Consider the following 18,133-nt stretch of genomic DNA (forward strand, 5'->3'; position numbering starts at 1 on the left):
TCAGACAGGGCAGGAAAAACAGCACTTACCATCAACATAATGCAGCTGAAATCTCTTTCTTAGAGATAATCATCTCTGACTCCGGCAGTAAAAATAAAGGACAAAAGCTGGAAGAAGCCAGAAAGCATGGTCGTGGGAGTGAATCTTGGTGAAACGAAAATTAAAAACACAATGAAAGGCATAGAATTGCCTTAAGTAAAAACAGAGCCGTCTGCCTAGAACAACAACTGAGATTACATGGGAAGCACATGGGGGTGTGGGGAACGGGCTGAGCGAGCATGGGGCTGCAGCGGGGCTGGGGCTGTGCCAGCACTCAGCCATGAAGGATGCAGGGGAAAGAGCCCCTGTCTAGAGCTGAGCAGGAGCCAGATTTCAGGTGTCCCTCGCAGCCTAGGAGACATGCAGGTCCTTGCTTTCAGCACCTGATCTGAAGGATAAAGTAATTTATGGCCTCTCTGGGAGATAATGGCCGATCCTGGCCGGTGCCTGCTCCTGCCTGGTGAAGCTCATCCCGAACTGCTGACCTTTAATGGACAGCGTGTGCTGAACTGGCCTTCCTCCGTGGATCTCGCTGAAGCTCACATTTAAAGGTCTGTGCTCAGTCCTCATCCGAAGCTCAAACAACAGAAGGGAAGGTTTCCACTGGCGCAGATCCTGACCCTGCCAGGCTGCGGTGCGAGGCAGCGCTGCCAGCTGAGCCGAACTGGGAGCAGCCCGTGGAGTTCCTGTTGTCCCTGCTATTAGGCAGCATGATCTCGTGCAAATCAGAGCCACAAAACTGGGCTCTAAATGTTGTTTCCCACTTCAGCTTTTAAACAGTCATTTGGAGACCTTAATTTAAAAATAGGTATCTGTTTTTAAGCACTACAGGAGGTGCGCAGCCTTTTATCAAAAGACGCCAACGTATGGTGCGAATACCTACGCCTCGTGACTATTTTCAGGCTGACCTTGATGGATTTGTTACGCTAAGCGTCGTAAAAATCAACCTGCCTGATCAAACTACCTGCTGTCCCCTGCAACGCCGAGCAGCAGCCGGGCCCCTTGCTCCCGTGGGCAGCGGCACACAGAGCCTGCCCCGGCTCTCCTGCTCTGCCCCGGCTGCTGCCTTCCAGAGCTGCCTCGGTATTTTTAGATGCCGAGGAGAAGTGTCTCCTAACTATATGCTAATCACATTTTCGAAGCTTCAGCTGATGTTGAAATGATTCAACTGTTGCCTGAATTCTCACATGCTTTTGTTTGTTGCCTTTTGTGTGCTGCGTGTAGCTTTTCATATGACTGGGCCTATTTTCTACCAAAATCACGGTTTTGGGAGCTGCCGTACAACAAAGGACGTTTTTATCCTTTTTGAAGATCTTTTGAGTTATCCTTGGCCCCAGCTATCTGAAATACAGACTCATGCACATATATTCTCTCTGCAGGCAAAGAACGGAGGCAGGAATAGACTTTACGGCTGTGGTTCTAAAATTTTATTAGTCAAAGGGCTGCCTGACCTTCAGGGAGAAAAAAAATATCTGGGAACCATTGTATCTGATGCTGCCACCCTGGTGTTCATTTATGGCCAAATAACTTCTTTATAGGATTTTTTTTTATTAGTTTTGCTTGCCCTTTTGTTTACTCGCTTGCCTGGGTGGGAATGTGCTCCGTAACCGTCTCTGTCTCTCCGTAGGTCACTGCCCCGTGTCTCTCTCAGCACCCTCAGCCCCCGCTGAACGTGGGTCCGCAGCCCTCGTGTCTGCTGAGCTGAGGAAAGCAGTCGCTTTTCTGCAGATGCTGTGGTGAAATTAGTTCTTTTCTTAGTCAAAAGATTCCGCGTGCCCAGCCCAGCCCGTTGTCTGATCCTGAAGAAGCGTTCTTTGTGGGATTTTTCTGTGGGTTCAGCCCCTCACAGAATACCCTCACCACCTCCTCCTGCGAACGAGGAACACGACAAGCAACTGCCCGGCTCCCGGCCCACCCAGCCCTTTACAAGGCAGATGGCTGCCGCCTGTGCCAGGTCCCGGTGCACAGGGCCTCGCCCGGAGATGGGCTGCTCTGGGGAGGATGCTGTGGGGATCCCGCAGGGCTGCCGGCGGCCATGGCCCCCCTTCCCCCCGGGCCGGGACCATCACACGTGGCTGCTGGGGAAGGCTGACATGGAGGGCGGCTGCTGGGGGTTCCAGCTGTCCCGAGCGCCTGGTGCTCTGCAGGCACTGAGTCTCCTCTTGCTTTTCAGCCGCCTTCTCCAAACCAGTGGCCTCTCGGGCCCTCGTGTGTCCCTTCTGCCCAGCCACGGGGGCTGGCCTGGCCCAAACCCACGGGTCCTGAGTGGGAGCGGCAAGGCCGGCGTCCCCGGAGGGTGGCCAGCGGCTCCGGTCTGTGCCCCAGCAAGCGCCCTGCCTCGGGGTGAGACTTTGAAAGAAACTGCGAAACTACCTGCTCCAGGTGACCCTGCTCTATCAGGGGGGTTGGACTAGAAGATCTCCAGAGGTCCCTTCCAGCCCCCACCGTTCTGGGATTCTGTGTTTCTGTGTGTAATTTTGTGTAATTCAAACACCAGAGGGAGCGACTTGTGCTGGTGGAAGATTTTTTCCGTGCCCCCTCTCTTCCCTGTGCTGCTTTTCTTCCCCTCCTCCTCTTTAGTCCCCGTTTTTCTGGGATTTGACTTTTTATCCTGATCTTCAAGGGCCAACACAAAACGCTTCCACAGCTCAGGAAGCTGCCTGGATTTGCATTTAACGTATTTAAATATTTAACATATTTAGGGCTGAATTAGCAAAGGGAGACAAAATTGGGAACAGACCGAAGAATAAGTGCGTGTGTGTGTGTATGAAGGAATAAAGGCGATGCTTGCAGATACACGGGGAAAATAAGACATGGGAAAGAAGAGAGAGAGAGCCCGGTCCCTCTTTGTTGTCGTATCAAGCACACTGTTACTAATGGTGATAATTTTTCCCCCCCCATCAGTACCATAATAGAAGAATAAAACTAATTGTCATCTGCCACCCACTGTTTGTAAAGCAGCTTCTCTTAAATGGTTTTTACGTATTGAGTTCAGCTGTCAAAAGGAGCTGCTTTTTTCATGGTCTGCAAAATGCATTTCAGTATGAACACAGCTCGATGCAAAGGTCACCCCATCAAAAATGTTTTCTCTCAGTAGTGAGTATAATGGCAAAAAAGGCATTTTGCAGTCTATTCTCACCATTTTACTTGATGTTTCTTAAATGGTAGACAGCTGGAGATTAAATTCCCTTTGATGGGCAGAATTTGAGGGAGAATGTTTTGTAGTGTACGTTGGGTTTCCCCCTCCTCTCTTCCATGCTGCGGTATGGGCTCCTTAATAGCTACTTATGACAGGTAGTATGAGCCATAAAAAGAGCGGGAGACAGAAGAAAATTGCCTATTGTTTTTCAGATTGGCTATTGTTCCTTAGGATATTAGTAAGTGTTCCTGTGTGTGCTAGTGTTTTAATGGTAATTTGATTCCTGGATACTTAAATTACTCTCCCTGTCAGTGTTTCCATTTACCTGATGCATTCCAAATGTGAAAAGACTTCGGGAGCCAGCCTACAGAGCGAGGGAGACGACGGCTACCGTAAATACTGCTACGGACAGAAAGCGGAGGTCACGCAGCAGCGAGAAGGAGGGTTCCTGCTAACGCTTCCAAGGGGTAAGGCAGTCTGAAGTTACGGTTACAGGTGTGCTCATGCAGGGGTGCCTGCTCCGTCCCTGTGCTCCCAGACCTGCTTGGAATGTGAGCTGGTGGGGAAAAAAGGAGTCTGTCTTCTGCTGGCCAACTGAAAGTGAGTGTCACATCTTTAGGGGTATAACTTGCACGTTTCGCCCACGGTTTTACAACAACTTTCCTATGTTTTGTAATTGTGGAGGGGAAATTTCAAGAAGGCTTTATGCGCCCTGAGAGGAAATGGGTTTCTGCTGTTGTGCTGCCTGGATTAACCCGTGGTGACCCTTGCCCAAAGGACTGCGTGCAGGCAATGAAAACAGTGGCTCTGCGTCAGCCACTACCGAACACACGCCAAGTGATGTTCCAGCAATGGCAAGGGGAAGCTCAGGGTAGCTGAGAATCTAACCCCAGCTGTCCTCTCTCCCCTAGGAGGAGGAGCCTGTCTTTTAAAGACACGCTTTTCTTATAATTTCATCTGTAGTTTGATTGTGTGCATTGATTTAGGCTTCACTCTGCTTATGTGCACAGAAAAAAAAAGCAAGCGCAAATGGTGCTAAGCCTTGAGATTTAAGACCTGCCGTTAAAGGCAGTCCTCAGGAGAAGTTCACATGGTAACGGTGACTGGTGATCAAGTTGCCCTGGAAGATTCAGTGGTGGTGGTAGGTCACCCTCAGCAGAGGAGAGGTTGTACCGCCTTGAGGATGGGTGAGTGGTGTCAATCTGCAGGGAGACCCAGGGCTTGCCTCAGTGAAAGTAATGGTGTGTCACAGCAGTGCGCTTGTATGGAGGCACGGGCAGACTGTCTCCTTGGCTTTGTGTGAAAGCAGTCAGGGCCAGTTTGGAGATCTTGAACATCAGCCTTCAGCTGGGGCCCTGGGTGCAGAGTGACCCTGGAGTGTCAGAACCACTGAGCCTGTTGCTGTTTGATCTGTTGGTGAGCAGTGGTAATGGATGGAAATTTCTGTTGGACCAGCTTCTGAGGCTGCAAGGGGCGGCTGGGGGAATGTCGACCACACCTCACCTGCAGGGAGGTACCAGCCAGTAAGCCCCGAACATCTTCTCTGGTGGTAGGAGTGTTGCTTTTTTTCAGCCACCCATCAGAACACAAAAATTCCAAGTCTCTCCAGGCCTTACTCTTCTCTTAAATGTTAGATTTCCCTTTCTGAAAGGGCAACTGTACCACATGCAAAAGATTCTAGTTCCAAGTGTGCTCTGAATGCAGCAGAACCTGCTTTGTTCTGCTGTGCTAGCTAAAACGTGTTGACAGCGACGGGTGTCGAAGCCCCGGGCTGAATTTACTGGCCTGGAATTAGGCAGAGGATGTTTTGCAAGGGTGTTCCAGCCCGGGAAAACCACACGGTCTGGTCTCTTCTTGCTTCTGCGCTGCTGTACAGCCCAGAGAGCTCCTTTGTTTTAAGTTGTGTTGTTCATGGCTGAGTTTCGTGGGTGAAGGAGTCCGTCCTTTGTCTCTGGGCCCCTCCGTGGGTGACGGTGCCACGAGGGGGCAGTGGCCACCAAATAATGTCCAGCCAGAAGCACAGGGTCCAGGCAGTGCATGTGTCCAGCTCTTTGCTCTCTGGTGCAAGGGTGGGAGCACAATCCAGCCCCTAAATGCCAGCCAAAGCACTGCTCTAGCTTACACTTGCCCTTTGACTTTCAAGTAGACCCATTCCCATTTCTCCATTCCCATGTTGTGTGAGCCCCTCAGTGAAGTCAGGGTGAGAGATGACTGTATTCCTGATGAACTGTGCATTGCTTTACTGTGTGCACACTTCCAGAGACTTACTGCCTGTGGAGGGCTCGCTCCTGTTCAGGCTGCACCTTCCCCGCAGGATTATCTTGCACGTTTCATGTAATGGTGGGTCTGTCTTCTTTCCTAGATATTCAATTTTTGACTGACGCTTTGCTTTTCTATGCCTGGGCTCCCTGGGTTGGACAGCAGGAATTGCAGCCTGAATAAAAGCTAGATCACTCGAGTGACGATGGCTCCACTGCCTTCGCACAGGTCTCTGTGTCCAAAGGGGCAGAGAAGTTTTCCTGCAGTTTGTTGGGACAGACTTTTAGAGATGGGCAGTAAACCAAGGGATATATCTGTTAACATTGGTGCTGCACGTCTACAGGAATTTGCAACACCAGAAAAAGCCCAGAAGTGCTGGTAGACCTTTGTGAGGTGCCAGAATTGCCTCGCTAATCCTGGGCCTGGAGGAGCTGGCCCATGCCCCAACCTTGCTGCTGTAAAGGAAAGGCCATTTAGACCCTGGTGGGCTCTGTAGGCTTGGCCAGTTCAAGAACCGAACCAGAGGCAGACAGACAGACATGTCTTTATCATGCAGCTGATGGCTTTTTGCTGTCTTTGGTGTAAACAGCGTAAAGCAAGAACCATGAATACATGGTAGACATGTGAAATGTCTGATAAATGGGAACAAACGTTCATGGGTGGCTCTAAGGAGAATGGCTACGAAAGACAGGATGGCTTCTGCATCCTGCAGTCAAGCTACTGAATGATCTGAGGGCAGGCCAGGAGGGTGGAAAGAAGGCAGGAATCACCTCTATTCTGTTTTTCTGCTGATAAATCAAGCACGACAGCACAAAACTTAATAAAGCACTGTGACATTTTAGGTAGAACATTGTACATGGGTGAAATGTGCTGCCTACTCATGATGGAAAGCCTCACTTCCCAACGCGGGACTCCACTGCTGTCACGTCACTGGGGCTGTGGATACCATGTGCCATAGATTTCTGTAGGCAAAATGTTAAAACCTCCCGTCTCAAGTTCTTCTCTGTAAAATGGATTTTGCTTCACCCAGCAGGGGTGATGTGAGGATATGTTTGTTGATATTCTTGGGGTCGTCATCTATTTTTGGGAGAGTGTTGTGAAAAGCTTGAATGGTAAATTCTTTCTGTCAAAGCATACCCATAATTAAACCGGTCTGTTTATTCATGAGTTCAGGCAGGCTTATTGTTTTTTCTAACCTTGATCTAACAAATTGTGCAATGTGGTCTGCCACACATCTGCTGCTCCATGCATGCTGGGAAGGGTGGACACCTGGTGTCAGTGGAGGGAGAGTAGTGGAGTGGAAACGGTGGCCTCACTGGGAATTTCCTTTGAAGATAAAAACCCTGCATGGCTATTTGTGAACCGTTTCTTTTGAAGCAGCAGCATGTGTAGGTTTGTCGTCAAGCAGGAGATGTTATAAAAGCAAATAACTGCAAGTTGTCCGAGTGCTTAACGAAGATCCATTGAGTTGTGACAGGTGAACTCATCTGGCAGCAGCGCTGGCTGCATCGCTGTGTCGCACGCTGGTGATTGCTCTTGAGAGACACTTTTGTACAGTGTACCTGCTGCACGTGTTGCTCCTCCTCGGTGTAAGACACAGGCTGTTTCCGTCATGTTGTCTTGTGGGTCAGATAGGAAAATTACACATGTAGTCACGTGTGGGGACCACAAGTGGTTCTGCTCTCCTGAAGACGGGGGAAGAAAGGGGAATGTCCCCTTGCAGACAGAGTTTGGTAGGAAGGGGCAGCGACCTGCTGGAGAGGGGTGGATGCCTGAGCGCTTCATCTGCCAGCGTGGACACTTGAGTCTTTGCAATACATAAATCAAGGAAAATGTGTGTGCTTTTCTCATTGTGTCAAAGCCAGAAAGCCCTGACCCAGCTGGAGGAAAATAACAATTGGAACAGAGATCTCATCAAGCAAGATGTTCCAGCTCGTTAGAAAACAACCTACTGTATGCTTGAAAGGCGCCTGCAATGCATAAAAAGAAATGGCTTGCTCTTGTACTGGAAAATCTGAAGTAGAATAGGCAGATATGACCTCATCTCTTCATGCTGGAAAATTACTGCCACTTGATGTTCTTGCCATCTTAAAGTAGGTACTGGGGAGTCAGTGATTTGGGAGCAAGCGTAAATGTGGCTCAGTTGCTTATCAAGTTGGAGCAAAGTCTCTTGGTTGGAGGTATATACAATGAATGGAAAAGCAAATGAACAAGCAATATTGTCTGGCTTTTTAACTGGCCTCTTCCAGGGGCCTGGAAGGCTTGGAGGGAGGAATTCAAAGTGAACTGTGTTGCCCGACCCTTGCATTGAAGGCAACTATGGTCTTGTTATTCACAGTACAGACTTCTGGTCTGGTGCCCCACCAGTTCATTTGGGAAGCGTGGTCCCAGTGATAGACACTGCCACAGTGTTTAGGAAAATGAGCTGGTTCCACGACGCAGGCACAGCGTACTGTCTGGGGATGACCTGAGCGGGCTAGCAATAGATGGCACAGATGGCTGGATCAGGCTGTTCTCTCCTCATACCAGTTCAGAGTACTGGGCTTGTGCTGTGATTGCAGAGCTGGGGGACCCTGTCAGGCAGATGTGGAGGTGAGGTCTGCTCACAGGCTGCATGCTTCTGGGAGTGGAGATCACCTCTCTGTGGTGGGCTGCCATGTCAGAGGTCTTGTGGCTAGGATATGGGCTTTGGGAGACGACTCTCTTATGAGCAAAAGACAATTCGACCCAGCATCTCTGGTACTGCAGCCATTGCCAGAGAGCGCACGCATAGAGAGAGAAGTTCCTCTGGTGGCAGTGGCTGGAGGGAGCTGCAATCTGTGTGACTAATTATCGTGTGTTTCACTCATGAGTGTTGAATATACCTTTTTCTTCAGCAAATTCCATAGTTCTGAAAAAATAAACAGAGTCTGTTTCTGAATATAAGAGCTCAGGAGCTCTGAGCCTGGCGTGGTCTGGAGGTCCTCAGGTTCCCGTAGGCTCTGCCAGGGGAGCGAGAGCCAAGCCCTGGCTGGGGAAGGAGCTCCTTGGCTTCAGGCTCTAGTTTCACAGCAGGACACACGTAAGCCAAAGGCCCTTAGCCTTGAGGCAGGCCGTGTGGGACGGGACCACTGCAGTATGTCTGTTTGGCACGTTTGGATGGGTAGGGATAGACAAAGCACATTAAAGTATATCACCCAGCAGAGACATACTTCCTGGTGGGGAAGTCTGCCACTTCCCCAGGGAAGCTATTCCAATGGCTTTAATTACTCTCTGTGCTGGGAAACAAGCTTTTATTTGAAAGCTGAATTTGTTTGACTTCAGTTTCTGCCCATTGGGTCCTATTTTGATGAGGTTTACTCTTGGCTAGCTCTTCCATGTGCAAGTACCTGTGAGTATCAATCGAGTTTATCCCTTTGTTTTATTCAGATGCATTAAATTCCTTACGCCAGTCTTTTCAGGAATTGTTCTCCAGGCCCTGGTTTTCTTTCAGCTTTCATTTAAACACATTTCTGTGTCTTCCCATTCTCTGAAAGATGACTTTTTGGCCTGGACACGGTTCTCCTAGGGACTTCTCAAGCCTACATACAAAGTTAAGATTGCTCTCATGCTGCCTGGCTCTTCAGTCATGCAAGAATGGCATCAGCACTGCAGAGATTATTACTTTCTTCTCTGCATCCTTATTTTCTGTCTTGTAAACACAAAGTTGCCTTTTTGGTTCCCAAATCGACAGCCATGCATTGTATCCTGCAGCAGTAATCCAGCAAAGCCCGTGCTCACCTCGCAGCAGGTCTGGTTGGGAGCTGGGGCTACCTGAGACTCGTGGGTATTGGCACAGCCTGCCCCGTTGCTGTTTGCTACCAGGGCCGTTGTCTGCGTGTTATTAGCACTCATGGAAATGGGAGAGTTCTCCCTCTCGCCTCCATTTCACAACAATTTGCTTTGGAACTTAATTGATGTTTGTCAACATCAGAAAATTTCCAGCTAGAAAATGTCTTCAGGCTTGGCTAGGTTTCAGCCGAGTGGGGAAACAGGAGCTGCTCTCACTCCTTTTGTTGGGGCGTTGCTGTCTATCAAGGAAAAGGTGGGGAAGGGAATGTGGAGGGGAACCCGGGTCTGATACCCACCGTGAAGGCATTAGGGCACCACTGAGATGGTTTGTTTCATGAGCTTTTATAGGCAGTTGCAGAGAGGAGCTACTGAAAGTGATTCAAAGCAACCATCTGCTGTGGGCAGGCTGTGCTGCTGTCCAGAAGAGCCATCTCTGTTTATGATGAATATTTTCCTTCACTACAAACTCCCTCTTATTTGGCCACTTACCACAAGAATTGGTTAACCCCTTGAAAACTCTCAGAAAGTGGGTAATGTCGCAGGGAGTCCATGTTTAATTAAAGGTTAAATTAATGTGTCTGCCCTGCTGTGCAGTGTGACCCACCTAAGCAAAATCTGGGAGACCCACTTTGGGGATCAGGATAGTAAATGTCTGACAGTAGTGAAACAGAGCTGGAATGGATATCAGGTCTTGTTCTTCCCACCTGTCCTACGTCTCTGCCGTCTGCAGTGTGTGAACCTCACTAAAGCTGCTGGGATTTCACTGCAGTGCTTGGGCATGTGCTTAGTTTCTAATTTCTCAGATTTAGGAGGGACTGAAATATTTTGGTGAATGGAGAGCTTTTGTCAGGAAAAAAACCCAAACAGTATGGAAATCTGAACCAAAAGGCAGGGTATCATTTTTTGTTGGTTTTTTACAGAGTTTATGTTTTTCTGTTTAAAGGCATATATTTCTCCTTGACACCCTGCTTGAGGACAAATAAGGTGATTGCTCCTCGTGGCTGTTTCCACATTCGAGTCTGCGGCTATAATGGCAGTTAGATTAAAAAAAAAAATTAAAAAAAAGGCAGACGGTTGGGCAGAGATGGGGTGTTAAACGTTGCGGAGAGCATGGAAACCCTGTGTCAGCCCAGAGCTTGTAAAGGGAAAACCATCACTTGGCAGAGACAGCTTAATAGGCTTGTAAAATCTGGCACCATCAAAACCACGATTTGGGTTTTATCAAAGCATGGCAGGGGAGCCTTGAGAAATGACAGCTGTATTATCTGTCTTCAGATCATTCTGAGAGCAACATCAGGAGCAGGCTGGAAACAGTTCAGAAAATAATTTCATATTGAGGGTTTGCTGGGGGCAGAGATGTATAGGGAAAATTGAAATGAAAGAATTAATAACGGTATTGATAACCTTCCTACAGCAGCTATCAGGCATGACATGAAAATGACTTGAAAGTTGTCATCTACTGTGTATTTTATTCCCGTCAGGAAGGTTTGAGGGATGAGAGGAGAATCCAAACAAGGCAATTAGAAGACTGGAGCACGTTGGGGAAAGGTGGTGCGTAGAACCTTTCAATGCAATTTTCCCTGCCAGACACAAGGGCTGGGCCAAATTCTGATATAGTGAAGGAAATACCGAAGCCAGCAGATTTCTGGAGTGACGCCAGCGATTGCAGCATCAGCTGGTGTGCACAGCGCGGTCTATGCAAGGTGCTGATGGTTGCAGCAAAAGAGACCGTGCAGCTCTTCTTAGAAGCGTATCCTAGAGGCAGAAGACTCTAGCTAGGGTTTCTCACCACCAAAACCTGTGAGTCTTTGAGTATGATTCAAATTCACTGCAGTCATCGCCAGGATTTCCAGTACTTTTTCTGGGCTGTGGACCAATCCGGCTTAGTCCAGCCCAGTTAGTGTGGGTGTAGGGGATGGTAAAACGTCCCACTTTTTTTCTATCAGTGTGTGTTGACTCCGAGCCATTTGTACTCGTTTCTTTTTCTCCAGGATGACTTGACTCACAGCTTGGAGTTCACTGAACTTGTCTCAGGCTTTGGGGCTCTGGGCCCAAACTGGAACTATCCATAGCTACTGGAAAAGGGAGCCCAGCACGTAGGTTAAACCACTTATAAATGATGGCATGGCTGAGGCAGCCAAGCTCTATTTCTGAAAGTGACTTAGTCACTTGAGGAATGAAACTGCACTGAAAACGTTCCCCTTCCTGAGGTCCAAATGCTTTTCAGACATTACCTAAGCCATCAGGCTGTGATGGGACAGACAACCGGGATCCCACTTGCCAGTTGCAGGTCATTAATGTGCAGAGGAGAAGGGACTCGATTTCCAGACTTTCCCAGAGACAGCAAGTTTCTGTTGCAGTTTATGTTCAAACTTAGCCTGCGAATCATCCAGAATCGACATTGGGTTTTGACCTATATTTAGCTGTATTTTTGCCACATAGCTGGCCAAACCTGCAGTGTTTCCAAGGTAAAAGGGAAGAAGCGAAGCCTGCGGTCTCCATTTTCTGAATTAGCAATTGTGTGTCTGAGACCTTCACAAAACCGATCGGAGAAAAGAGTGAAGAAGAGAAACTGCTTGCATGAATGCAGTTGCAGTATCTGTTTATGTACAGAGGAGAAAAACGATATGAGATGAGCAAGTTAGTCGCTTTAGCAGGAAGTCAGTCATTACCTTCTCTCTTGCTCTCAGAGCAGTCTCTCTGAAGTTAATTGGCGACTCCTTCGTAATGGAGATAGACGTAAATAAAGAGGTTTATGCTTGCAGATGGCGCGCAGGCACTGAAAAGCAGGTACTGCCTTTGCTGGAGGAGACAGGCTGAGGTCCGCCAAGCAGCTGGAAGTTGCTGGGGAAGCAGGGAAGCGGTTTGACAGCTGGAGGGAGGTTGGCAGCCTGGGTGCAGCTCGGTCCCGTGCTGCAGTGGTGAGAGGACCGTATGCTGTTCAGTCCCAAGCCGTGGTCCACACCAGGAGGCCTCCGATGTGCTGGTGGTGGGAGCTGTCATGCACGCAGACTGAAGCCAAAGGATATTTGTGCTGCTAGGGTCGCTAGTGAGGTGGGAATGTGCCATTTCTGTAAGCTTGGCAGAGGAGGAGAAAATGCCTTTTCAAAGGGAAAAGGTCAGTGTATTCACTGGCCACGGCGCTCGGTGGGTCTGCTTGCCAAAATAACCTATGTGCACCCAAAGTCCGAAAAGACCTCTGTGGCACCGAGTCTGTCATTGTAGGTCCTTTCTCCCTTTGAACACTTGCTTTCCTTCTGCAATATGTAGTTGGCTGGGAGTTAATCAAAGGTAGCTTCAAAAGATCAAAGTCAGATCCAGTCTTTATAGCATTCATGCCTCTGCCATTCAGTTTATGCAGATATTAATGAGGTGTGTTTTATATGGCCTGACATTCGTGTCTTCTGTTTACTCTAACGAGATCGTTCTGCTGTCCCTCTTGTTTTAATAAGCAACAGAGTCTCCAAGATCATGTTCTACAAAGATGTTTTTCCACTTTAGGATTATCAGGAGAAAAACTGGGAATGGTAATTTTAACAGGCATAAAACATCAGGATCTTGCGTCTGATGCCTTCAAAGCAGTGCATTCTCCTCTGCTTTGCCTACTTTGTATTATCACAGCTTTTGGGCTAACACACACATTTCTTGCCCTTTTATCTCTCTAATTGTTTTCACAAGTTCATTAATGATTTTGCAAAAGCTGTAGTGAAACTAAATGACATGCTCATAAACCTTTAAAGGAGAATATACCCGGCTGGTGATGGGAAAAGTCTCATTAGTCTTTTCAAATCGCTCCCAGCAGGTTTTTCTGCAGATTCAAACTTGTTAGGCGCATAAATATGCTTCTCTAATTCAATCAGCTGTGCTGATTGTGTGGCAACTGAAGTTTGCTCTGCTTTTAAGTAGCAACTAAAATCACCTTCCTAAAACAGAAGTTCTGAGAGCCAGAACCGGGCTGAATTCTGAGGTTTTAGGGTTTGTTTTTTTCCAATCTGTGGAATTTCTTGGGCTACAGATGTCACCTATGCTTTATTTGCAAGAAAATCCTGTGGTAGCTCTTTGGAAAATCACTGGGTTTCTCTCTGAGCTGGGAACAGTGAGGTGATGATGATATAGTGGCTGCAATATATGTTCAGGCCAAGGCTTAAGGTGGTGTGGGAGTTCTGCTGGGACGAGGACTAAATTCTGTGGGATGATTCACAAAGTGATAAGCGAGCTCCTTTGTGGTCTCTGCACACGTGTGCAGGGCAGAGAGAAGAGCTGGGTACGAATGAAGGCAGCTGCAGCATCTGCAGGAAAATGTGCAGCATGTCCCGTGCGAGATGGTCCAAACCTCGGTGAGCCATGCCAGGGTCATGCCTGGTCCCAGCGAGGAGGTTAAAGAAATCAGCCTTTCTCAGTGATGTTCTCCAACAGTGCTTTGGGCAGGAGGCAGCGGTGGAGGGAGAGCCTGATAGCACGGCCTTTCAGCGCAGCAGGACGTGGGGGCACGCGCGGAGGGCTGGCCTGGGCCAGGAGGAGGAGAAGGGCTGGAGGCTGAGCGGGGCGGGCGTCCAGGTGCGGAGGAGCCCAGGGGAACCGAGACCAGAAGGCTCACCGCTGCTGCAACGCGCAGGGGACATCCCGAACTGCTGGAGCAGCACGTTTCCACCCTCCCTCATCTCAGGGCTGTTCTTTCTATGCTGAGATAAAGAATGAAAATGATTTTCCCAGGCTTGAGAGTGCTCTTCCTTTGAGCTCATCTAGATGAGGGTATTTCTACCACACAAGCCTTAATTGAAGTATTTGATTTCACTTTTGTATGTGGAGTTAATTTATGTGACACAATTAAAATACATTTTATTTGTACAATAGGAACTTAGAACTGGAGTAGGTGATTAAAACAACTGAACAGCCTCTTCTGAAATTTTAACTTCGCTAAGAGCATAATGATCTTTTGACATGATATTCTAGTTGAGCGGTTTTGAAAGTAAGTTAAATATAAGGATGCATTTCAGATAACTACTTTACCATGCAAGCTGTATTTTATGCCTGACACTAGAGATCTTGAAAGAGTTTTAATTGGACTAGGCAGGGGTTACTAATATATGTTTTGGGCCTTATTGCTCAAAGTTGCCTGAGTGAAGTTGAACTGTCTGGTAGTGTTACTGCAAAGGGGCGAAAAACCCCTTCTGGCCGTGTTCGTTGTGTTACGTTGTCACCTCTCCACGTAAAGCTGCTCGGCACCAAACTGGCATTCTGACATTACGGAGTGAGTAGCCCTCGGTGACACCGAGGAAAACCAAACCCCTTTCCCCAAGGAAGGAAAATAAGCACATCCAGACTCAAAACTAGACACCAAACTGCATGGCGTCGGGTTTGCGTCAGTACCAGTGACCAACAACGCGCTCTGCGAGCGTATAGCAGAGACCTGAGAGACCCCTTTTATGTAGCAGTGAGCACAACTCCTAGGTACGTGTCTTGTACAGGCCTTTCTTGGAAAGGGGAATCAGCTCTAACTCTGGTTTTAAGGTCTTGCTTTGCCTGAGACTTTGCTGAAGCTGTAAATGGCTATTTTTGGTTGTTACAAGTGACAGCTGTCGTAACCTGCACTTTCGCGCAGCGCTGCGTGGATCACAGCAAAGTGCAGCCGTCAGCCCTGGCTAGCCCAGAAAACAAGGCGCGCATCTGCTGACATTTAACCTCAACTCTGCTGAAAAGAGCAAAGCCCTTCCCGGGGTTGATTGCTCAGCTGAAATGCCTTGGGCCGGATGCTGTACGTGTAGGACTCTCCCGAGCACGGCAGGCGCTTGCCAAGGGTGCCCGTAGACAGCCTGCACCCCGAACCGCAGGCTCTGCATCTTCTGCAGGCCGGCGGGAGCAGACAGCTGGGCAGGCTGTGTCCTGAGCGGAGCTGGGGACCCCTCTGCTCCCCAGGGCCACCTGTGCCGCCTGCACCGCCCGGGCTGCTCCCCGCCGCTGCCCCGAGAGGGGCCGATAACTGCGGCTGCGCTCAGGCTTGCGCATCCCCCCGCTAGTTTTGCTAGCTGGACGCTCTCCGACCGCTATACGGTTTCTCTGGGAGCAGAGGTTGAGAGCTCAGTATTTTGCAGAAAGGGAGGTCACAGGGAAGCGTTGGTTTCTGCAGGTCTCCCAAACTGGATTTTGTTGGGGACCATCTGAAACTGCAGAAACAGGATTCTAAGTTTCCATTTTAAAATATGTTTGGCTAATCTGCTTGAGTCTGCAATAAAGCGTTCAGGATAAACTCCTCAAGGTTGGTTGTTGTTGCTGTTTGTTGGTGGAAATGTTGAAATCTTGACCTGACTTCTTGGGATGAACTGGGGAAGGACAAATATCTTTTTTTTTTTTTTTTTTTCTCCCTTAAGGGAAAAAAAATATTTTCCACACAAATCTTTTGAGCCCTCATTATCTGAAAGTCACAATTTCCAGTCACTCATTTGGCTATTTTAGTCACTTTTTTAGTTGCCTATCTTTGATTTATTGTTCTCAGTTTCTATAACAGAGCAAATTTCTCCTTTCCGACAGCATAGTTGTGCTGCTGTGTTACTGTGTGCAGTGTTCTGACATCTTTGCGTAAGAGGTACAGTTCAGTGGAAAGTCCTTCCGTTACAAATGACAAAATAATTTCCAATTAATTATTGGATGAATTCCCCCTTTGTTCTGTCTGAAAATGGCTGTGAACAGATTGCTAAATTCTCAAACGATTCATTAAAACAAATTGTTTGTGAGTTTCTTCCTTAAATAATTCCTGGTCTGACCAGAACAAACAGTTCTCAATGTGTGTGTGGAATTCATAATTTCTTAGTTTCTTGAGTGGAGAGAGGTTCCCCACTCAATGTGACCAGCAGGTAGCACAAGATGTGACTCAAAACTCGCTTTTGATCTGTGCTTTAATACTGAGATGTTGGGCTGAGACCTGAGTTTTCATTGTCTTGAGGGACTGAGCCCAAAGAATAGATGGGGGGGGGTTAAACCTCACTTTCAGGCGGATATTTGCCAAGGGGAGGTGTCTGTGCAAGAAGAGGCTGTGTACTGGGATTAGCCCCTGTAAATAGAGAATTTTAGAATTTCCAGATATTGTAAGTGGGAGGAAAAAAAAAATGGACAATTCTTTGGTGGAGGAGGGAGAGGGGAGCAAATGGCACGTGCTGTGTGGCCGGGATCTGAGGTATAAGGCAGCCCAAAGACGAGGAGTTGGACACAAGGACGGGAAGCCAGCACAGACCGGCCACGTCGCTTGTGTCTGGTAGTGCTGGTAGAGGTTGTGCGGGGGAGCGCTTGATGGCCAAATCATCACCCAGCCTGTCCAGCTAGGGAATATTACAGGAGCTGAAAAATGAATGAGGACATAACAGAAAATGTCACCGACTGTGCCAGCAACTGAAAAGGGCTGAACTCAGCGGTGTGACACTGGCAGCCCTTTCCATCACTGCTGCAGCCACCACTCCTCCGTGCTCCTTGCAGGCAGCTGTCAGATAATCTCGATCTGCATTCCTCTGCTCTTGGTATTTGGAAACAGTGCAGGATGCAGAAAAAGAGATGCCAGTTTTTGCTTCTGAAAGCAAGCATTCTGTTGCTCTCTGCCTGTGGTGGTTTTGTTGCCTGACTTAGTATAAAAGCTAGCTGGAGCATTTTCTCCGCTGTACTCTTAAATCGTATTTTTGCATCATTCTTCCTCTCGTTACAAAGAATTGCACGTGGCCCCGCTACAGTCTGCCTGTGCTGGCTCGCAGTTGGCTGTTAACGCAAAAGCGAGCACCAGCTAATGAAGACGGAAGTGTTGGCGTTCAGTATTGCTGATTTCCTGGTGTCTGGTCTCAATATCTTTGCCCCCCCATTAAAACCAACCAGGTAGCATATGCCACAGTGTTCACTTTGTCAAAATGTTGGCTGTCCTTCTAGATTAGTGCAGCGCCCAGACCAACTGCACTGGCAATGGCAAGCAGTTCATTCTGCCTCTGTTAATTAAAATAAGCTAAGAGTGTCTCATGTTATCATGGCTTTTAAAAGCATGTGAGTATACTTGTGTCTATCAGCCTGTCCCCATGGCTGATCTTTGTTGACTGATTCGCGTTGTGTCTGTGTAACGGTTGCTAAATCTGGAGTGAAACAGGAACAATTAGTGAAACCCAGAAGATTTCTTGCTTCTCGGCTGTCTTTGGCTCAGTGGCAGCTTATATCTCTACCATCTCTCTTGCGAAGCATTAAAATTAAAGAATTGTCCCTTGCTGCTTGGGTGGTGGAGTGAAAACTGCTGAAGCAGGAGTCAGTAGATGGCACTGTTAGACCCTGCTGGGGAGGTTTCAGGCAGGTGAGCAGTGCAGGTACAGCTCTGAAAGGTGTTTTGGTGTTTGGACTTGGCTTCTCTCCTGAGCAAATTTGTTGTAAGTGGCAGGTGGAGCTTTTGTCCCCTTAATCTCTGCTGCCAGGGTCCGGCGGTCAGGTTGGGGGAATGCGTCACGAGTGTTTTGGCAGGGGTTCCTGCTGGAAGGGTCCAGCCTCTGAAGGTGTTTTCCCACCTCTGCTCGGGGACCAGGTCAGACAAGGCAGTTGGCGTTAGCTCCACAGACATCTTCCTCCGTGCACGGTAACCGATGAAAGTGCCCAGCTAGGCTTTGCGAGGACAGGGGATGACGTTTCAGTTTTGATGTCTGTGAAGGTCACCGGCACGTTTCTAAGGGGCAGGGAGTGCCGTGGCTGCTGGGGGAACCGGCACGGAGGCAGCGTGCTGTGGAGATCAGCACCGTGCTTCTCTGTGCCTGCCTGGCTCGTTCTGTGTGGCAGTAACTCTCTAATACTTCAAAACTGCAATGTGGCCTTACAAAGAATAGCCAGTTCTGCACTGCTGATGAGATAGCCTCATTTCCTAAGGGAGGATTCCTA

General features: G+C 48.4%; 1 protein-coding gene across 1 annotated transcript in view; it reads left to right on the plus strand.

The window, feature by feature from the left end:
* Positions 1-2,656: 2,656 nt before the first annotated feature.
* LOC129213293 (uncharacterized) overlaps positions 2,657-18,133 on the plus strand; it is a 152,805-nt gene continuing 137,328 nt past the window's right edge. The window contains exons 1-2 of the mRNA XM_054843080.1: positions 2,657-2,716; positions 3,491-3,645. Coding sequence (XP_054699055.1) covers positions 3,507-3,645 — 139 coding nt within the window. The 5' untranslated portion in view covers positions 2,657-2,716; positions 3,491-3,506. The remainder of the gene's footprint in view (positions 2,717-3,490; positions 3,646-18,133) is intronic.

Source organism: Grus americana, chromosome 15, assembly GCF_028858705.1.
Source record: "Grus americana isolate bGruAme1 chromosome 15, bGruAme1.mat, whole genome shotgun sequence".
Lineage (NCBI taxonomy): Eukaryota > Metazoa > Chordata > Aves > Gruiformes > Gruidae > Grus > Grus americana.